The sequence below is a fragment of the Dasypus novemcinctus genome, chromosome 19 (assembly GCF_030445035.2).
Source record: "Dasypus novemcinctus isolate mDasNov1 chromosome 19, mDasNov1.1.hap2, whole genome shotgun sequence".
NCBI classification, from domain to species: domain Eukaryota; kingdom Metazoa; phylum Chordata; class Mammalia; order Cingulata; family Dasypodidae; genus Dasypus; species Dasypus novemcinctus.
In genome coordinates this window covers 40,534,212-40,557,712 of record NC_080691.1, presented here as the reverse complement: position 1 = coordinate 40,557,712, position 23,501 = coordinate 40,534,212, and the positions used below count along the sequence as shown (strand labels likewise).

General features: G+C 40.7%; 1 protein-coding gene and 1 pseudogene across 12 annotated transcripts in view; one reads left to right on the top strand and one right to left on the bottom strand.

The window, feature by feature from the left end:
* Nucleotides 1–23,501, bottom strand: part of SFI1 (SFI1 centrin binding protein) — a 132,600-nt gene that overhangs the window by 102,478 nt on the left and 6,621 nt on the right. For all 12 annotated transcript variants that reach the window (XR_011646530.1, XR_011646531.1, XR_009181886.1 and 9 more), the window contains one exon: nt 22,004–22,128. Coding sequence is in view for 6 of the 12 variants with exons in the window: in XM_058281691.2 (XP_058137674.1) it covers nt 22,004–22,026 (23 nt within the window). In the remaining 6 variants the exon portion in view is untranslated. The remainder of the gene's footprint in view (nt 1–22,003; nt 22,129–23,501) is intronic.
* On the top strand, nt 15,443–15,951 carry LOC139437021 (putative protein CRIPTO3; annotated as a pseudogene).

The following is a 23,501-nucleotide window of genomic DNA, read 5'->3' as shown; positions in this document are numbered from 1 at the left end:
TCCAAGTACTGCAGGCAGGTTGCAAACCAGAGGCTCTGATGAAGGTCCTTGGTGATTTCCCAGGAGACCATGGCTATCTAAAGGTGGAAAATTTCTCTCTGAATGCTGAAATCACTTCCCCTTTTAAGGCATTCAACTGATTGGATAAAACGTCACTCATTACTGACAGCAATCTCCTTGGTTGATTGCAGATATACTCAGCTATCTATGCAATCAACTCACTGATGATTAAAGTCCATAAATATCATTGTATTACAATTATCCCATGCTTGCTCGACCAAACAACTGGGCACAATCACCTGACCAAGTTGACACATTAGCCTAACCATCACAAAGGGGTTATAGGATTTTTCCTTTTGGAGTAATGAAAAGTTCTAAAGTTGTCTGAGGTGAGGACATCAAAACTCTGTGATGAAAATGAGAGTGACTAAACGTACACTTTGAAATGATTGTACAAGGCATGGGAATGTATAACTCAGGGCTTCCAGTGGTGGAAGGAGGACTGTGGTTAGAAGGACAACTATGAGAATGCTCTCTCATGAACAGTAATATATAATACTAATACAGGGTATTAATAATCAGGTGGGTTGGGGGAAAATACACCATAGTTTTTAACAAATGTTTTACAACAATGCAAGTCAGGGGTTGTACAGGATCCCTGAATGATGATATACGTGTTTGTTTTGTAAGTTCACAACTTTTACTCTACACTTATTGTTTATGTATGTCCATGTATAAAAGGTATAATTCAATAAAATTTTATTAAAAAAACAAAACTGGGGAGCAGGTGTAGCTCAGTGGTTGAGCACCTGCTTCCCATGTACAAAGTCCCAGGTTCAATTCCTGGTATCTTCTAAAACACAAACCACTACCACCACAACAACAAAACCTTTGAAAGATGGTAGGAAAGTTTCAGGGCTCTGTCCTCCCAAAGAAGCTTTGAACAACCAGCAAAAACTGGCAGAAACATCTTTCTCAAAACTCTAAAAAACAGTTAAAGGACTGCAGTAACAAAGCAAGCACTGAATCAAGAAAAAGTGGTAAGATCTCAGGATGCTGTGGCTGGCCCCTCAACACCCCTCAACAGCCTGCTGTGTAGCTGGTTCACCCTCCCAGTGCAGATGCCTGCTCCGGGTTGTGGAGGGAGCAAAGTAAACCTCATGCACATACTGGGAGCACGTATGTCTGGCCCAATCCCTCTGGTGGGGGCCTGAGGGACTCACTGTCCCAGAACTTCCCTGAACGTAGGAGGCAGCTCACACAACTCTTCCACAGAACACTGTGTGACAGGAGTCAAAGTCATGCTACCTGGGGCAAGGGACTGCTGACTACAGGACATAAAGTACAGTGTTTAGGACCATGAGGAAACTGTTCAGAACCATGCAAACAGGCAAATTCCTAGAGCAACACACATGCCCACGAAAAGATGCATGTGCAGAAAGGATCAGGGAGGCCTCTGTGCTTTGGCCTGGAAGTGTCCTCTAAACTCATTGTATGGAGAGGCCCTGAAAGACATCACTTACACAGGCAAATCTGCAAAGACTGGGAAAGGTGCTTTCTTCTTTCCCTTCTTCTTTTGTTTTCTCAGCTCATGGTAATCAAGGAAAATTCTGTCATAACACTAGCTGTATACAAGCTTAAGAAGAGATGCCTCGGAGTCTAAATTCCAGGAATAACACATTAAAATATCAAAATGTTCAGGTTTCAATAAAAGGTCACAAAACATACAAAGAAATAGGAAACAATGGCACAGGCAAAGAGGTTAAATCATTAGAAACCATCGATGAGGAGGACCACACCTAGGACATATCAAAGACTTAAAAAAATAAAAAATGGTCCTAAATGTGCTCAAATTGCTAAAGGAAAACATGGGCAAAGAACTAAAGGAAATCAGGAAAACAACAGATAAACACCAAGAGAGTATCAATAGGGAGATGGAAATTATGAATAGGAACTAAACAGAGCTGCAGACCAAGGTAACATAAATAAAAAATTCCCCAGAGGGTTTAATTAGCAGATTGGAGAGGGCAGAAGAAAGAATCAGAGAACTTGAATATAACTGAAATCAAACAGGCTGAGGAGCAGAAAGATGAAAGAATGAAGAAGAATGAATAGAGCCTGAGGACCCTGTGGGACCACATCCAGTGTACCAAAATATATATTGTGGGAGACCCAGAAGGAGAAGAAAGAGATAAAGAGGCAGAGAGAATATGTAATAAAAAATAATGGCTGAAAGCTTTCCAAATATAATGAAAGACATGAATATATATATCCAGGATGTTCAAAGAACTTCATACAGTATAAACCCAAATAGACCCATGCCATGTAATATTATGATCAAACTGTCAAATGCCAAATAGAGAACTCTGAGAGTGCAAGAGAGGAGCAACATGTCACACATAAGGAAGCTTCAATAAGATTAAGAGCTGATTTCCACTGGAAACTATAATGCAAGAAGGCAGTGGGATGATATACTTAAAGTGCTGAAAGAAAAAAACTGTCAACCAAGAATTCTCTATCCAGGCAAAAGTGTCTTTCAAAAATGAGGGTGAGATTAAGACATTTCCAGTAAATGAAAGCCAAACATACAAGGGATGCTAAACAGAGTTCTGCAGGTTGAAAGGAAAGGATAGTAGACAATAGATCAAAGCCACATGAAGAATCAAACATCTCTGGTGAGGATAATACCAAAGGAAAATGTAAATGCCAGTACTATCATATTTTCTGTTTGTAACTCCACTTTTACTTCCTACAAGATCTAAAAGTCAAATACATAAAATATAATGAGAAATCGGTGGTTTTGGACTCAATGTTTAAACATGTAATTTGTGAACAACAAATACATAAAGGTGGGGGGTGTAGGGATATAGGTTCATTATCTGGGTATACTACAGAAGTTAAGTTGGTATAAAAGCAAAATGAGGGGGAAGCGGATGCGGGTCAAGTGATAAGGCCTCTGCCTACCATATGGGAGGACCTGGGTTTGAACCCTGGGGCCTCCTGGTGAAAAAGAAGATGAGGAAGTGTGTCTGCACGGTAAGCCAGTGCCTGCATGGCAAGCCAAGTGCCTGCGTGGTGAGCCAAGTGACATACAGTGAGCCAAGTGCCCATGCAGCGAACTGGGTACCTGTGTGGGTGCCCACGCAGCGAGTCGAATGCCCATGTGGTAAGCCGAGTGCCCATGTGGCAAGCCGAGTACCTGTGTGAACCATGCCCGCATGAGCACCCATGTGGCAAGCAGAGAGCTGCGTGGTGAGCCGAGTACCCATATGGCAAGCCAGTGCCTGCATAGCAAGCCGAGTGCCTACGCAAGTGAGTCACGCAGCAAGATGATGATGCAACAAAAGAGAGATGAAGGGGAGGGTCAAGGTGAAGCGCAGCAGAGACTAGGAACTGAGATGGCGCAATTGACAGGGAAACTCTCTCCACATCAGAGGTCCCCAGGATCAAATCCCAGAGAATCCTAGAGAAGAAAGAAGAGAAGACAAAAAGAGAAATAGATACAGGGAAGCGGACTTGGCCCAATGGACAGGGCATCCACCTACAATATGGGAGGTCCACGGTTCCAACCCCGGGCCTCCTTGACCCGTGTGGAGCTGGCCCATGTGAGCTGATACGTGCAAGGAGTGTCATGCCACACAGGGCTGTTCCCCGTGTAGGGGAGCCCCATGCACAAGGAGCATGCCCCGTAAGGAGAGCCGCCCAGCATGAAAGAAAGTGCAGTGACACACACAGCTGACACAGCAAGACGCAACAAAAAAAAGAAACACAGATTCCCGGTGCCGCTGATAAGGTTAGAAGTGGTCACAGAAGAACACACAGTGAATGGACAGAGAGAGCAGAAAACTGGGGCGGGGAGGAGAAATAAATAAAAAATAAAATCTAAAAAAAAAAAAGAAATAGATACAGAAGATCACACAGCAAAGGACACAGAAAGCAAAAAACCGTAGGAGGGGGAGGGGGAAGGGGAGGAGGGAGAAAAATAAATGAGGGACATCCAGCATGGTGGCAGCAGAGTAAGGAGCTCCTAGAGTCAGCTCCTGCTACAGGGCAGTTAGCAAACACTCAGCGATATCTGGAGCTAGCTGAAGCACCTGTATGGGGGCTCCAGGAGACCAGAAGAGCATCATCCTGCAACATTCTTGAAGAAATGGAAGGAGACTGCCCATCTGCAGAGAAGATTTGTAAGTAGAGTGCTCCACACCATGGAGGCCGGTGCCCATCCTCCACTGGAGGCACAAGCTGCCTCGGAAGCTGTTCCGCTGCTGGAATTGGAAGCTCCATTTCACAAAAAGGGGGAAGAGGAGATGGTTGGACACCAACTTCAGCTACTGATGAGTAAATTCAGCAGGCTAAAGTATAATCCTGAGAAGAGCTAAAGTTTGAGCCTGTCCAAGTCAGAAAGAGGCCAGTAGCTGCCATCGTAACTCCACACCTAGCACGAGGGGAAGTGCGGCGGACTGAAAATCCTGGTAGGGATTGGCTTCTTTCCATCCAGGTCAGATTGCAGCTCTTGCCTAAGTTCCAACCCCACCACCGGCAGGGAGGAAGCTTGGGGGACCTGCACCAACCTCTCCAGGAAATTACCGGCCACACCGTGGAGACCAGTGATTATACTACTTTGGCAGTGCAAGCCACCCCAGGAGCTATTTTGTGGCTAGAATTGGAAGCTCCAATTCCCAAAAACAAGGGAGGAGGAGACAGCTGGTCACTGATTTCGGCTACTGATTAGTAGACTCGGCTGGCTAAGGAATAACCCTAGGAATAGCTAGGGTATGAATCTGTTCAAGTGGGAAAGAGGCTGGTGGCTGCCATTGTGACTCTGCCCCCAGCATGGGGGGAAGCCGGGCTGTCTGAAAATCACAATGACAGTAGGAAACAGTTTCTTTCATCCAGATCGGCCTGCAGCCCTAGCCTAGGTTTCAGCCCCACCTCTGGCAGGGAGGAGGCAGGTGGACCCTACAGCAGCCTATTCATGTAACTGCAGATGCCTTTGGCTGACACAGACTGAATAATCGGAAGTCTACTGGGGCAAGTGCGGACACCTTGGACCCCCACTGCATAGACTGCTGTCCACACGTGCTGCTCCATCCCCACACCAGGCAGCGGGGAAGGGCTGTGAAGCTTCATTGGTCTGTCTGGGCAACTGCAGTCCAGGACTGCATGACTTGAATTATTCTACATAGCTGTGATTCTGTCCCTATCCCTGTCAAAGGAGAAAGTTGGGAGAAGCTTCATCAGTCACTGGGGCAATGAGGGTAGCTTAAGCTTCCACAGCTTATAGCACCAACTACATCCTTGGCTCATACAGCACAACCAGCAAGGGAGAAAGGGCAGGTAGCTAAAGAGAAAACTGCACCTAGAAGAAATACTCGAGTAAGCCAGATGCCAAGACACCAACAAAAAATTACAATCCACACCAAGAAACAGGAAGATATCGCCCAGTTAAAGGAACAAGATAAGCCTCCAGATGACATAAAGGAGTAGAGACAACTAATCATAGATGCTCAAACAAATATCCTTAACAAATTCAATGAGATGGCTAAAGAGATTAAAGATATTAAGAAGACATTAAATAGCAGATCTTATGGGAATGAAAGGCACAATAAATGAAATTTTAAAAACATTATAATCATATACTAACAGATTTGAGGAGGCAGAAGAAAGGATTGGTGAGCTTGAAGAACTGGCCTCTGAAAGTGAACATACAAAAGAAGAGATGAAGAAAAGAATGGAAAAAACTGAACAAGGTCTCAGGGAACTAAATGACAGCAAAAGACATGCAAACATGTGTGTCATGGGTGTTCCAGAAGGAGAAGGAAAAAGGGACAGAAGGAATATTTGAAAAAATATGGTAGAAAATTTTCCAGGCCTACTAAGGGACATAGATATCCATGTCCAAGAAGCACAACGTACGCCCATCTGAAAAAATCCAAAAAGACCAACTCCAAGACACATACTAATCAGAATATCAAATGCCAAAGACAAAGAAAGAATTCTAAGAACAGCAAGAGAAAAGCAATGCATAACATACAAGGGATACCCAATAAGATTAAGTGCTGATTTCTCACCAGAAACCATGGAGGCAAGAAGACAGTGGTCTGATATATTTAAGATACTACAAGAGAAAAACTTCCAGTCAAGAATCTTATATCGGCAAGACTGTCTTTCAAAAATGAGGAAGAGATTAGAATATTCACAGATAAACAGAAACTGAGAGAATTTCTAGGCAAGAGACCAGATTTTCAGGAAATGCTAAAGGGTGTGCTAGAGTCTGAAAAGAAAAGAAAGGAGAGAGAGGCCTGGAAGAGAGCCTAGAAATGATGATTATATCAATAAAAATAATTAAAAGTGTCAAAAGAATGGTAAAAATAAAATATGACAGATAAAACTCAAATAGGAATAAACTTAACCAATGACGTAAAGCACTTGTATTCAGAAAACTGTAACACAATATTAAAAGAAATCAAAAAGTCCTAAATAACTGGAAGAACACTCCATGCTCATGGATTAGAAGACTAAATATCATTAAGACGTCAATTCTACTCAAATTGATATATAAATTCAATGCAACCCCCATAAAAATTCTACCAGCATTTTTTTAAATTGAAAACACAATTATCAAATTTATTTGGAAGGATAAAGGGTCTTAAATAGCCAGAAACAAGGAAAAGCAAACCCTCATCTCTAGACTTTAAATCATATTACCTAGCTATATTCTTGCATCTATGCCAAAGACATACTGTTCTGATAATGGGGCAGTATGGAAAATGTGTGCCAAATGTACATGATGGACATGGTAGCAATCAGATGATTTTTTCTTATCTGTAACAAATGTACCACTATAGTGTGGTGTGTTGATAGAGGGGTGTTGTTTGGGAATTCTTCACATGTGCATGATTGTTTTATAGGTTTATAATTTCTGTAATAAAAATATATATTTAAAAAATAATAACAGAGTGGGTTGGGGGAAAAATATACCAAATGTAAGAGAAGGACTATAACTAGTAGTAAGACTTTGACAATATTCTGTCATAATTTTTAACAAACGTCTCACAACAATGCAAGGTGTTGGCGGAGGGTTGATGTATGGGACCCCTGTATGATGTTATGCATGCTTGCTTTGTAAGTTCATAACTTCTACTATACATATATTGTTATGTATGTTCACATATAAATGATATAAAATAATAATATGGTGGGTTGGGGGAAATCCTTTGACAATACTCTTCATTTTTTTTTTTAAGATTTATTTTTTATTTATTTCTCTCCCCTTCCCCACTCTTCCCCTGCCAGTTGTCTGCTCTCTGTCTCCATTCACTGTATTCGCTTGTATTCTTGTCGGTGGCACCGGGAATCTGTGTCTCTTTTTGTTGCGTCAGCTCTCCGTGTGTGTGGTGCCACTCCCGGGCAGGCTGCACTGTTTTCGCACGGGGCAGCTCTCCTTACAGGGTGTACTCTTTGCACTGCGTGTGGGCCAGCTCATCACACAGGTCAGGAGGCCCTGGGTTTGAACCCTGAACCTCCCACGTGGTACGTGGGCGCTCTATCCGTTGGGCCAAATCCACTTCCCTGACAATGCTCTTTAATCGTTAGTTAAAAATGTTTAACAACAATGCAAGGTATTGGTGGTAAGGTAAGGTACGAGAGCCCTGTATGTTATATATGTTTTGTAAGTTCACAACTATAACTGTACACTTATTGTTTATGTATGAGTGATAACACTTCAATTTAAAAAAAAAAGTAAATGAGGACTTCATATTTCTTCTGAAAGAGAAAGCAATTTGTAAACTTTTCTTCAAGGTCTCTCTCTCTCCTCTTTATTATGACCTTGTGATTGTCCTACTAAGAGAGATAATTAACTGCAACTTCATTAGCATATATAAAGACAAGCTTCCTCCCTAGAAATGAAGAAGAAAAGGGCATGATGGAATTTAACTAAGATAGCATCATTCCATAGCCAAATCTGAAGCACAAATTTTAAAGCACATAAGAATTCTGAAAGGGAAACGGACTTGGCCCAGTGGTTAGGGCGTCCGTCTACCACATGGGAGGCCCGCGGTTCAAACCCTGGGCCTCCTTGACCAGTGTGGAGCTGGCCCATGCGCAGTGCTTATGCACGCAAGGAGTGCCGTGCCACGCAAGGGTGTCCCCCGCGTAGGGGAGCCCCATGCGCAAGGACTGCGCCCGTGAGGAGAGCCGCCGAGCGTGAAAAGAAAGTGCAGCCTGCCCAGGAATGGCACCGCCCACACTTCCCGTGCTGCTGACGCTGATGACAACAGAAGCGGACAAAGAAACAAGACACAGCAAATAGACACCGAGAACAGACAACCGGTGAAGGGAGGGGAATTAAATAAATAAATAAATCTTAAAAAAAAAAAAAAAGGATTCTGAAGGAGCATCTTGCGGAACAAGAAGTTTCCCTCCCATTAATTGTAGACTCAGTAGAAGATAATTTGGGCAATTACTCCTGCTATGTTGAAAATGGAAATGGACAGAAGCATGCCAGGGTTCTTCTTCATAAACAGGAGCTGATGTACAGAGTTGAAATTGCTGGAAGGCTTGGTGCTATCCTTTTGCTGCTTCTCTGCCCGGTGACCACCTACAAGTGTTACAAGATATTAAGAGAAATCATTCTCTTCTACAGGAATCATTTTGGAGTTGAGGAGCTGGACGGAGATAAAAATTATGATGCTTACTTATCCTGACCAGTAGAATCAAGGGACTAGGGAAGACAAACATTTTGCCCTTGAAATCCTTCCTGATATGCTTAAAAAGCATTATGGGTATAAATTGTTTATACCAGATAGAGATTTAACCCCAACTAGAACATACACTGAAGATGTGGCAAGATGTGTACATAAAAGCAAGAGGAGGAAGCAGATTTGGCCCAATGGATAGGGTGTCTGCCTACCACATGGGAGGCCCAAGGTTCAAACCCAGTGCTGATGTGCGCAAGGAGTGCCCTGCCACGCAGGAGTGTCCCCCACATAGGGGCGCCCCACGCGCAAGGAGTGCCTTTTAAGAGGATAGAACCCATTAGTCATGAGCAGGTTTTAGACATCAGCAAGCAGGGGCCTTTCAGGGAGCTGTAGACTATCTCAGTCATTTCCACGGCCGCAGCTACCTCCATAGCTCTAGCCACTGCCCATCCAGATCTACATTCCACCTTTCACAACACATACCATTCACAAATGCACCAGAAACACTATGACCGAAGCTATGAGTATGACGTACCTCCTACCGGGACCCTGCCTCTTACCTCCAAAGCAAGTCAGCGTACCTACTGTAACATCCCTACGACACTTGTCAACTGGCAGCGGCCACAGACAAAATCCAGCAGGGAGCAGAATCCAGAGGAGGCCCACACAAACAGTGCCATCCTGCCACTGTTGCCAAGGGAGACCGGTATCTCCAGTGTGATTTGGTGACAGAACAGCAAGGGACACCCTGTCCCTTAGAGCTTGAGTGGAGACTGCAGTCCAGTGCCTGGAACTAAATCCTCAATAGCTGCTGTTAAGAATATGCATTACAATCTCTAGAACATGAGATTTTGTCTTGTACATAGTTTTTTGCAATTTCTTAGTAGCATGAGTGTCTTCCCGTTGTACCATGACTCTTACCATTACATTTTTTTCTTTTCTTTTTTTTTTTTTAAAAAGCAAGTAAGATTGTTACAGATTTACAATGTTACATTTAAGACCCATGATAACTACAAAAAAAATATCAGAGAATATGCAAGCTCATGGAGACAGAAATTAGACTACAAGTTGCCAGGGTCAGGGAACAGGAAAAATGGGGAGTTAATGCATAACGGGTATAGGGTTTCTATCTGGGAGGATGGGAAACTTAGTAATCGAAGGTGGTGAGAGTACTATAGTATTGTGAATATGATTAATCCCATTGAATGGTATGCTTGCGAATGGTTGAGAGGGGAAAGTTTATGTCAGACATATGTTCCCACAATTAAAAAAAAAAAAAAAAAAGAGCAACTAAAGACACAATAACAGTTAAAAGCAACACATGATCCTGGATGAGATCTTGTCAAGTAGGAGAAAAGACTCAAAGGGAAATTATTTGAACAAATGAGAAACTTGGGATTATAGACTTTAAGATTTATATCAATGTTAAATTTCTTGAACTTAACTGCATTTAAGGTGGCTATATAAGTGAATATCCATGTTCTTTAGAAATGTACATAGCAGTATTTGCTCAAGGACCATGGTGTATACAACCTACACTCAAGTGTCAAGGAAATGGATTGATAATTAGACAAAGACAGAGAGACAGACACAGAAGGAATGATGATACAGCAAATGTGGTAGAATGTCAGAATTGGAGGATCTGGGTATATGGGGGGATAGGGTATATTAGAGAATAGTCTCTTCAAGAAATGGTGCTGGGAAAAGTATATGTATCTACACGTAAAAGAGTGAAATTGGACCCATATCTCATACCATACACAAAATTTAACTCAAAATGTTTTCAATGACCTAAATATAAGATCTAAAACTATCAAACCAGGAGCGTGCAAGATGGCAGTAGAGTAAGGAGCTCCAAGAGTCAGTTCAACCTGTTTTGTCAAAGAAGCACGAAGTACTCCAATCCAAGTAAATCTGAATAGATCTAATCCAAGACACATACTAATCAGAATGTCAAACGCCAAAGATAAAGAGAGAATCCTGAGAGCAGCAAGAGAAAAATGATGCTTCATATACAAAGGATACCCAAAAAGATTAAGTGATTTCTTGTCAGAAACCATGGCAGCAAGAAGGCAGTGGTATGGTATATTTAAGAAACTCAAAGAAAAAAGCTGTCAGCCAAGAATCTCATATCCGGCAAGACTATCTTTAAAAAATGAGGGCAAATTTAGAATATTCACAGATAAACAGTAACTGAGAGAGTTTCTAACCAACAGAGCAGCTTTGCAGAAAATACGGAAACAAGTGCTATAGCCTGAAATGAAAAGACAGGAGAGAGAAGCCTGGAAGAGAGTCTAGAAATGAAGATTACATCAATACAAGAATAAATATAAAAAGAATGGTGAAAACAAGATATGAAGATAAAACCCAAAGGTCAAAATGGGTAAAGTAAGAACTGCCCTTACAGTAATGACATTGAATGTTAATGGATTAAACTTCCCAATCAAAAGACAGACTGGCAGAATGGATAAGAAAATATGAGCTTTCTATATGCCGTCTACAAGAGACCCACCTTAGACCCAAAGATACCAATAGATTGAAAATGAAAGGCTAGAAACAGATATTCTTGAAGGCAATAATCAAAAAAAGTTGGAGTAGCTATACTTATACAGATGAAATACACTTTAAAAGCAAAATTGTTATTAAAGACAAAGAAGGACATTATATATTAATAAAAGGGGTAATTCACCAGGAAGAAATAACAATTATAAATGTATATAAACCTGGCCAGGATGCCCCAAATTACATGAGGCAAACACTGGCAAACACTGGCAAAACTGAAGGGAGAAATAGGTTTCTCTACAATAATAGTTGGACAGCTCAATACACTACTCTCAGCAATGGATGAAACATCTGGGCAAAGGATCAATAAAGAAATAGAAAGTTTGAGTAATATGATAAATGGACTAAACCTAATAGACATATATGGAGCACTGTACCCCAAAACAGCAAAATACACATTCCTCTCAAGTCCTCATGGATCTTTCTCCAGGATGGGCCATATGTTGAGTCAAAAAGCAGAGCTCATAAATTCAATAAGATTGACCTTACACAAAGCACTTTCTCTGGTCATGATGGAATAAAGCTGAAAATCAACAAAAGGCAGTGTAGCAGTTTGATATGGCTATGAATTCCAAAAATAGGTAGTGGATTGTTTGTAATCTGGTCTATACTGGGCATGATTGAGGTATAATTATGGCTTTGATTGGGCCATGTCATTAGGGCTCTTGGTGGGTAGGGACTCACAGATAAAAGGCATGGCAAAGGACAGAGTTGAGGGTTTTTGATGTTGGAGTTTGATGCTGAAGTTTTAAGATGGAGCCCTGGGAAGTAAGTTCAGAGAGAAAAGAGGAGCTGAGACCAGAGGAATCCAGGAAGCCTAAACCCTCACAGGCATCGGCAGCCATCTTGCTCCAACACATGGAAACAGACTTTGGGGAGGGAAGTAACTTAAGCTTTGTGTCCTAGTATCTGTAATCTTCTACCCCTAAAAAGTATCCTCTATAAAAACCAACCAATTTCTGGTATTTTACATCAACACCCCTTTGGCTGACTAATATAGGCAGAAAAGGGAAAATTCACAAATACATGGAGATTAAACAAATAATCAGAATGTCAAGAAACTGTAAGAGAAATCAACTATATCAAGATGATTGAAAATAAGAACACAAGATAATAGAACCTATAGGATGCAGCAAATGCAGTTCTTGAGAGGGAAATTTCTAGTCCTCAATGTTCACGTTAAAAAAGAAAAAAGAGCTAACTACAAAGCTGGAGAACTTGGAAAAAGAACAGCAAATTATCCCCAAAGCAAACAGAAGGAACAAAATAACAAAGGTCAGAGGAGTAATAAATGAAATTGAGACCAAAAAAACAATAGAGAGAATTAACAAAACCAAAAGTTAGTTTTTTGAGAAGATCAACAAAATTGACAAACCCTTAGCTAAGACTAACAGAAAAAAATAAAGAAGATGGAAATAAAATCAGAAGTGAAAGCAGGACCATTACTAAAGACCCCAGAGAAATAAGCTCATAGTATGTCAATAAACCAGACAACGTAGATGAAATGGAAAAATTCCTAGGAACATATGAACAACCTACACTGATCCTAGAAGAAACAGAAGACCTCAACAAACCAGTCACAAGTAAAAAGACTGAAAGAGTAATCAGACAACTCCCCAAAATGAAAAGCCCTGGACCAGATGGCTTCACAGGTGAATTCTAGCAAGCATTCAAAGTAGACTTAATACCAAGCTTACACAAACTCTTCCAAAAAACTGAAGAAGGAATGCTCCCAAACTCATTACAGACCATTTTCCAAATGAATACAGATGCAAAAATCTTCAAAAAAAAAAAAAACACTTGCTCATGAAATCCAACACTGTTGAACGAATTGTTCATCATGATCAAGTGGGTTTTATACAGGCATGTAAGGGTGGTTCAACACAGGAAAATCAATCTGTGTAATATACCACATTAATAAATGAAAGAAGAAAAAATTCATATACTCATCTCAATGCAGAAAAGGCAACTGACAAAATGCATAATCCTTTCTTGATAAAAATACTCCAAAAGACAGGATATGAAGGAAACTTTCTCAACATAATAAAGGCTTTCACATTGTGAAATTAGACAAGACAAGGATGCCCACTGTCACCACTGTTGTTCAATATACTGTTAGAGGTTTCCAGCTAGAGCAGTCAGGCAAGAAAAAGACATAAAAAGTGTCCAAGTTGGAAAGGAATAGGTGAAACTTTTGCTATTCACAAATGATATGATGGTGTATCTAGAAGGTCCCAAAACATCTACAATAAAGCTTATTAGAGCTAATAAACGAGTTCAGCAGAAGGCAGTATACAAGATTAATATGCAAAAATCAGTAGTGTTTCCATACACTAGTAATAAGCGATCTGATGAGGAAGTCAAGAAAAAAATTCTACAATAGCAACAAAAACAATTAAATATTTAGGAATAAACTTAACCTAAGACATAAAGCACTTATATTCAGAAAACTAAAAAGAAATCAAAGAAGACCTAAATAAATGGAAGAACATTCCATGTTTATGGATTGGAAGACTAAATATCACTAAGATGTCAATTCTACCCACATTGATATAAACATTCACTGAAATCTTGATAAAAATTACAACACCATTTTTCAAAGAAATGGAAAACCCAATTATCAAATTTAAGTAAAATGGTAAAAAGTCCCAAATACCCAGAAATATTTTAAAAAGGAAGAACAATGTTGGAGGGCTCTCAATTCCAAACCTCAAATCATATAACCTAGCTACACTGGTAAAAAGAGCATGTTTTGCCTAGAGACATCTGGGAAGATGGCAGACTAGGAGAGGGGACGTTCTTCTCTCCCAGAAAAATAGCTAGAGGACAGGCAGAAACAGCCTGGAAAAAAATATTCTAAGGTTGAGGACACCAGAGAAAGGATGGACACCTCTTAGAAGAGAGAAGGACGAAGGAAAAGAATCGTGACAACAAAACTGTAAGTTAAAAACAGTGGCTGCTACTGCCAGCACCCTTCCCCACTCTAAAGACACTTTTGAATTCTAAGGCATCAGAGCCGGTGGCCACAGACAAAGGGGGCCTCAGGGATACATCTCCACAGGAAAGGGGACAGAGAGGGACTCAGCCTAAGGCTGATTCAGCTTTTGACCCACAAATTTGGACTGCTGTGTCATACCAGCTGTTCCAGGCTGGGTGGGGTGGTACCACTGTTAGCCTTGGGAGCCAGCTCAGGACTAAAGAGATGGACCATCTCAATCTCCTTCTCTACTAACCAGGACTGATGACTGAGGATGCAGAGGTGAGCGGAATTATTTCCTTTCCAGGAAAAGGGAGGGGGCTGCAACAGGAGGCTCTTAGTCTCCAGGTAGGAACCTCTATCATATTGATCCAGTCTGTGTTGCAGTAAACACATTCCGAACCCGCATGGAACTAAGAGGGCTGCCAAAGAGCGCCATCTGCTGGCAGACAAAGTAAGTGCATGTGAGGAAATGAAAAGGAAATGAGAGGCTCTTTCCAGCCTTTATAGTCTCCCTCCCCAAGGCCCTAGGAAGCTGTTCCACAACCCATTACTGGGTCCAGAGCCTAGTGTTGAGCAACTAACAGGGACAATCCTGAAGACCAAGGCTGAACCAAGAATCAAAGAAAAGCAGTAACACACAGCCTCCTGTCATTAAAACTCTACGAAAGAAAGAAAAGTTGAACTTCTGAGTAAACTACATCCTAATCAGATGCCTTAGACATCAGCAAAAAATTACAAGCCATACTAAGACAATGGAAGACATTGCCCAAGAACAGAAATGTATCAAAGACCCAGAAGAGACTCAAGATTTGAGACAGCTAATCAACAAGATTCACACAAATTTTCAAAATCAAATTAATGAACTCAAAGACAATATGGCTAAAGGGATAAACAACACCAAGAAGACATGGAGAGTCCCAGGCTCAAGGTCAGAGCATTCGGGCCGAAGAGTGTGATGACTCCAGTTTCTTGGCCACCCTGACTCCTGATTCTCCAAAGACCTTCTGGGGAAAGCACATTTCTTATTTGGAATGTTTTTCTTTTTAAATTCCCATTTCCACTGCAGATTAATGACTTTCTTTGGATGTTTTGGCAATGACTGTATAAGTTAAAGCCGTACTAACATTTTTTCCCTGAATTGTTATGCATGGTGGACTGCAAGAAGATGGACAGCTTTTTTTCCAGTGTGATTTTTATCATGGCCATTTCCAAAGCATTCAAACTGGGCTTAGTTGCTGCGCTGGGCCACCATGAACTTGCATGTGTGTCACAGGGAGACTGGGACCTCAGAAGTGCCAACATTCAGCCCAAGGAGGAGCCTTTGATTCATCATCAGTCTTTCTAGTCTGTGCCATTCACAGGAATCCAGGACTGTAAGGGGCTCAATAAAATGTGCTGTCTAAATGGAGGAATGTGAATGCTCTGGACCTTTTCTGCCTGCCCCTGCTACTTCTAAGGACAGAACTGTGAGCATGACACATGCAGAGAGGACTGTGGATCTGTGCCCCACGGCATCTGGCTCACCAAAAAGTGCTCCATGTTTAAGTGCTGGCATGACTGGCCTCACTACTTTTCTCTACCTGACTGTGATGGCCGCATGATGGCTCTTTAACTTGCACAGCCTCCAGGACTCCAGAATTGGTACTGTTTGCAAGTACCACTCTTATGCTGGCTGGCTTCTGCCTTTCTACACAAAGTTATTGTTAATCAACATCTGCCTTTCTCTGAAACAAGATCAGATACCATGGAAATTTCATGGCAGCCAATGAAGTTGCCAATCTAATGAACTGTGAGATGATCTTTTGGTAGTTACCTTGAAATGAGTATATTTCCATATGGTCCCTAACACTTCCTTAGAGCACCAGCTACTTTTCTCTGCTCCACAACTCCCCACAAAAAAACAAAAAAAACAAACAAAAAAAAACTACTTAAAAAAAAAAGTCGACCATATTGACATTGTGCCCCTGTCCTGTGTTTCCTGATACATTACCTCTAAAAAAGAGTTCATATTAACACTTTCCTTTTAAACCTAAGTCTATCTTTAGGTTATTAAAGGCTAACTCTAATGTGGAATGAAAGATAAAGTTTTGAGTAGAGTCAATCTAAGTCAGTAAAGACAGTATCTTTAAAAGAAATGAGAAAGCGGACATGGCTCAATGGACAGAGCATCTGCCTACCATATGGGAGGTCTAGGGTTCAAAGCCAGGGCCTCTTGGCCCCTGTAGTGAGCTGGCCCACGCAGAGCGCTGCTGCGTGCAAGGAATGCCATGCCACACAGGGGTGTCTCCTGCGTAGGGGAGCCCCACGTGCAAGGAGTGTGCCCAGCATTGAGCCACCTCCCGTGAATAAAGCATAGCCCACCCAGGAGTGGTGCCGCACACATGGAGAGCTGACGCAGCAAGATGACACAACAAAAAGAGACACAGATTCCCAGTGCTGCTGAGAATGCAAGCAGACACAGAACACACAGCGAATGGACACAGAGCAGACAATGGCAGGGGGAGAGAAATAAATAAATCTTTAAAAATATAAAAAATTGAAAAATACAAGAAATGGAAAGAAAGCATTTTAAAGGGAGAAAATGGGAGAGGAGGAGGCAGATACTAGAGGTGAGGAGACAAGAGTGCTGGGATAACAGATGGGGAATAAAAGAGGAAGCAAACAGAGACACTGTAGGAAAAAGGAAATGAGTTACTTGCTAGATTTTTACATGGATGTAGAGAAGCAAGTTAAAGAGCTAAATTTAAGAGCAAGTTCGTATAATGTATAAAAAGTTACATAAGATAATAATGTCTTTTTTCCCCAAGACATTGTAAGAAGGATTAAGTACCCTTGGGAAAAAATTATATCTTAATTTCCCCCAACAAGATTGGCTAATAAATTTTTTTCTCCATACTATGTAATTATTTTAACTGCTGTAGAAGACAAGGGAAAATGTTCACAATATATTTAGCTATAAACCAGATGATTAAACTACATATTGTGAATCCCATTTTTAAAATATGTTGTGTATTTGTGTGCACACGATAAAAATGGGAAATATATTAACCAGCAAAAAAAAAAAAAGAAAGAAAGAAAGAAAAGAAGACGACATTGAGCAAGCACAAAGAATTTGAAAACCTGAAAAGGAAAGTAACAGAGCACATGGGAATGAAAGAAAAGATAGGTGAGATCAAAAACACATTAGAGGTGGCAGACTTGGCCCAGTGGTTAGGGTGTCCGTCTACCACATAGGAGGTCTGCAGTTCAAACCCTGGGCCTCCTTGACTCGTGTGGAGCCAACCCATGCGCAGTGCTGATGCGCGCAAGGAGTGCCATGCCACGTAGGGGAGCCCCATGCGCAAGGAGTGTGCCCCGTAAGGAGAGCCGCCCAGCGTAAAAGAAAGTGCAGCCTGCCCAGTAATGGCGCCGCCCACACGGAGATGTGAAACAACAAAATGACGCAACAAAAAGAAACACGTGCCGCTCACAACAACAGAAGCGGACAAAGACGACGCAGCAAATAGACACAGAGAACAGACAACTGGGGTGGGGGGGGAGGGGAGAGAAATAAATAAATAAATCTTAAACACACACACACACACACAATGAGAGGGGAAGCGGATATGGCTCAACCAATTGGGCTCCCGTCTACCATATGGGAGGCCCTGCATTCACTTCCCAGGGCCTCATTGTGAAGGCAAGCTGGCCTGTGCCCCCGGGGAGAGCTGACAGCCCATACCTGCGGAGAGCTGGCACTGCAAGATGACGCAACAAAGGGAGATAAGCAGACACAGAAGAATGTGCAGTGAATGGACACAGACAGCAGACAGCAAGCAAGGAGTGGGGGGTGGGGTTAATAAATAAAATAAATCTTTTTAAAAAGAATTCAAGGGGATGGGGTAAAAGTTTTAAAAAAAGAAACATTAGAGGCATACAACAACAGAGCTGAAATAATAGAAGAAAGAATAGGTGATACCAAAGACAGAACATCTAAAATTGAAGACACAAAAGAACAGAAACAGAAAAGAACGTAAAAAATTGAGTAGGAGCTCAGGGAGTTGAATGACAATACAAAACACAACCACACACATATCACGGGAGTTCCAGAAGGAGAAGAGAAGGGAAAAGGAGCAGAAAGAGTATCTGAGGAAATAATAAAATTTCCCACTCTCACAAAAGAAATGAACTTACATGTCCAAGAAGCACAGCATACCCCAATCAGAATAAACTGAATAGACCTACTTCAAGATATATACTACTGAGAATGTCAAATGTCAGAGACAGAGAGAAAATTCTCAGAGCAGCAAGGGAGACACAAACCCTCACATATAAGCCCAGTAAGACTCAGTGTGGATTTCTCATCAGAAATCATGAAGGTGAGAAAACAGAGATATGATAATTGATGGTCAGAAACAGACCATCACCATGTATATGGTCAAGTGCTTTTCGACAAGGCTGTCAATCCACCAAGCTGAGGCAGAACAGTCTATTCAACAAATGGTGATGGGAGAACAAGATATCCATATCCAAAACAAAGAAAGAGAACCCCTATCTGACACATTATACAAAAGTTAACTCAAAATGGATCAAAGATCTAAATATAAAAAAAATTTTTTTTTTAGGAAGCATTGGGGATTGAACACAGGACCTCATATATGAGAAGCAGATGTTCAACCACTGAGCTACACCCACTCCCCCGCCAAAAGACTTAAAAAAAGTTCCATATCCTTAGCTGTTACGAAAATGCAAATCAAAACTACAATGAGGTATCATCTCATACCTCACAGAATGGCCATTATTAAAAAAACAGAAAACAACAAGTGCTGGAGAGGATGTGGAGAAACAGGAACATTCCTTCACTGTTGGTAGGAATGTAGAATGGCAGAGTCTCTATGGAAGACAGTTTGATGGTTCCTTTTTTTTTTTTTTTAAAGATTTATTTATTTCTCTCCCCTTCTCCCCCCGCCCCAGCTGTCTGTTCTGTGTCCATTTTGCTGCGTGTTCTTCCTCCACTTCTGCTGTTGTCAGCAACACGGGAATCTGTGTTTCTTTTTGTTGTGTCACCTTGTGTGTCAGTTCTCCATGTGTGCAGCGCCATTCCTGGGCAGGCTGAACTTTCTTTTTGCGCTGTGCGGCTCTCCTTAGGGGGCGCACTCCTTGCGCATGGGGATCCCCTGCGCGGGGACATCCCTGCGGGGCATGGCACTCCTTGTGCGCATCAGCGCTGTGCGTAGTCCAGCTCCACATGGGTCAAGGAGGCCCGGGGTTTGAACCATGGACCTCCCATGTGGTAGACAGATGCCCTAACCATTGGGCCAAGTCCGCTTCCCTGATGGTTCCTTAGGAAGCTACATACAGAACTATCATATGACCTGGCAATTCCTCTACTAGCAATATACCACAAAAAACTGAAAGCAGGGACACAAACAGACATTTGCACACTGATGTTCATCGTGGAGTTATTCACAATTGCCAAATGATGGAAACAACCCAAGTGTCCATCAATCAATAAATGGATAAACAGACTGTGGTAAATACATACAATGGAATGCTATTCTGCTGTAAGAATAAATGTAATTGCTGTAAGAAGAAATGAAATTGGGGCGCATATGATAACATGGATGAACCTTGGAGACATTATGCTGAGTGAAATACGCCAGACACAAAAAGAAAAATATTGTATGGTCTCACTAATATGAACTAAATACAAAGAATAAACACATAGAGTTAAAATCCAGAGTATAGGTTATTTGGAGATAGGATGAGGACTGAGAAGGGGTACTGATGTTTAATGAATATGGAATTTTTAATTAGCTTGACTGTAAGTATGGAAATGAATAGAATTGATGGTAACACATCAAAATGAGTATTGCATTAACAAATGCAGTTGGTTTTTAGATGGGATTGTGGCTGAAAGGGATAGTCTAGGGATGTAAAAGTCTACTGAAAGAAACTTAGAAAAGAACCCAAGAACTGAATAACAAAGTCAACCCAGAGGTGGATGGGGATTGTGGTTAATCGTACAAATAAAAGAATGTTCTTCTATGAACTAGAACCAGTGTACATCACTATTGTAAGGTGGTAAGAATATGGAGAAGCATAAGAAAAATACAATAAATGTAACTCAATATTGTAATATTCTTGCATCAATGTCAAAGAAGGCACTTTATTAACAATGGGGGGGGGTTGGAAAAATATACCAAATGTCCACCATAACCACAGTTAATGGTAATAGTCTCATGACGTCCTTTCATAATCTATAACAAATGTTCCACAACAATATAAGGTGCTGGTAGAGGGGTGTTGTATGGGAATTCTGAATATTATGCATGATTGTTTTGTAAGTTCACAACATCTCTAAATAAATAAACTGTCAAACCATTAGAAGAAAACATAAGGGAAAATCTTCAGGACCTTGTATTAGGCAATGGACTCTTAGATACAACACCAAAAGCACAAGCAACAAAAGAAAAACAGATAAACTGGAATTCCTCAAATTAAAAACTTTTGTGCAAAGGACATTATCAAGAAAGTCAAACGACCACTCACAGAATGGAGAAAACATCTGGAAATCCTATATCTGGTTTAATATCCAGAATATAAAAGAACTCCTACAACTCAACAACATAGAGACAAGCGATCCCATTAAAAAATGGGCAAAGGAACAGATATTTCTCCAAAGAAGATATACAAATGGACAATAACTGCTTGAAAAGATTTTCCACAACATTAGGCGTTAGAGAAATGCAAACCCAAACTACAATGACATGACACTTCATATCCACTAGGATGACTATTATGACAAAAACAGAAAGTAACACGGGAATAGGAACCTTCATGTACTGGTGGTGGGAAAGTAAAGTGGTGCAGTTACCATGTAAAACTGCTTGGCAATTCTTCAAAAAGTCAAACATAGAATTACCCTACAACTCGGCAATTCTACTCATAGGTATATACCCCCAAAGAATTGGAAAGAGGGACTCAGATACTTATATACCAGTGTTCATAGCAGCATTATTCATAATAGCCAAAAGGTGGACACAATCCAGCGTTCACTGGCAGATGAATGGATAAACAAAATGTGGGGTCTATCTGTGCAATGGAGTATTATTCAACCATAAAAAGGACTCAAGTTTTGATACCTGCAACAACATGGGTAAACCCTGAAGACGTCAAGTTAAATAAAATAAGCCAGACAGAAAAGAACAGATTTCGTATGATTCCACATATATGAAACAACTAGAATATGCCTATTCATAAGGACCAAAAGTAGATTACAAGTTTCCATGGGTGAGGGAAGAAAGGGAAAATGGGGAGTTAATGCTTAACGGGTACAGAATTTTGGTTAGGGGTGATGGAAAAGTTCTGGTAATAGATGGTGATGGTAGTACTAAACTGTGAATATAATTAATGCCAGTGAATTTACACTTAAAAATGGCTTAAAAGGCAAATTTTCTTATATATGCATTGCCACCATTTTTAAAAAAAGAACATAAGAGAGATACATTAGCCAGGGAAATCAGCCTCACTTCTAATCAAAATCAGAATTTTAATGATGGATATTTTCACATACTCAAAAGGGTTTTTGACTCTAATATAATGTATGAAATATGCATTTACTCAAGGAGCTCAAAATACCAAAAAAAGGAAAATCCTTCCTATAGTTTCTTACTGCTCATGATTTAGGAAAAAAATGTATTCTCTTGCACACAAAAGGTTTAAAAACTTATTTATGGACCATAATTTCACTTCTCTTCTGTCAAGTTCCATTACTCACCTGGAGTGAAATTTCCTCTCCATTCTCTGTTTAATTCTTTTTGATGGAAATTCAGTCAGTGGCTGGATACACACTTCTTAGTAAGCCGATTCTTCATAAATTAAAAAACTATTAATCTTCCCTTTCTAATAATAAGAAAAAAGGGTGGGGTGGGGGGAGAAAGGATTATCTCAGTCTTTTTGTAGCCACATTTCTGAACAGCTTCAGGTCATTTCCTCTCCTGCCCCTCCCTTTCATTCAGCACCAGATGAATTTAGAAGGTAAAGTGTGGACTTAAAATGTTATTTAATAAGAAAGGAAACTGAGTGGATTCTGAATCACAGTAAAAAATGTGTGACTGGCTCATTCTTTGGGTCCAGTTAATGCTCCAAGATGTTCAACTTTTCCTGACCAGGACCAAGCAGAGGCCAAGATTTCTATCAACTCTTGCTTGTTCCCAGGTTAATTTTTATGATTGCCAATGTTACCTCTAGGAACTTTCAGGCAGTTTTTGATCAGCAGTCAATCTTTAAGGTATATAGTTTTCATTCGGTGGTAACTTCTACCAATAACATTCATTATGAATGGAATAAATAACATAACTTTTATTTATTTCTCCATGCAAAGAATAACAGTAAGGCAAAGAAGTAAGTTGTAAGTACACGGTGGGGGCAAGCTGATAAGGTGAGCATGCCCTATGTTGAGTAACTGTGATGCATTTATAATGAGATATTCCTCTTCATAACTAGTCACCCTTAAAATCAAGGTCACATATTTCAATGACAATCAGATAAGGAATATGCCAGAAAAAGAGCTTATTTGTGCAAAATGAACACTCCTCACTGAGATCAAATCTACCTCACGGTCTTCGTAGTACCACACTCCAAGTAACCAAGGGTCATATATTTCTGTATATAAATAAAATTGAAGGACTCAAATAGGGAATTTCAGTGAAATACTGCTATAATCAATGGGCCATTGCCTTAGATTTATGTCTCTTTGGTATAATGATTCTGTGAAATGTTATTTGTGGTCAAGGACTCCCTTTTGAAATTCTATACCCTGTGCTAACATCCTAACTACTTGTACAAGTCTGCCTTCCCCACTAGAATATAACTTTAATGAAATAGGCACCATTCCTAACCTTCTCACTATTGTATCTCCAGAATCTAAAACAATGTCTGGAATCTCACAACTAAGGTAGATCCCAGAAAGACCAGGACAAAGGGTTGCTCTCAGTAAGATTATATATGAATATAAATTTATTCCTGAGTTGGAAGACACAAAATGATAATCAAATACAAAAGATAGCCCAAGAAAAAGATTTTTAGGCATGGACTCTCAATTCAACACACTGCATTCACCTAAAAGGAGAGTAAAGGGTAAAGGTATAATTATGGGAGAAGACAGCATAGGAGATTTCAACAAACATTTGCAACAAGAAAGTAGACAGAGGAAAATTAACTGCCCTACAGAGCTGAGGAAGTCGAAACCCACAGAAAAGGGTACCAAAGAGATG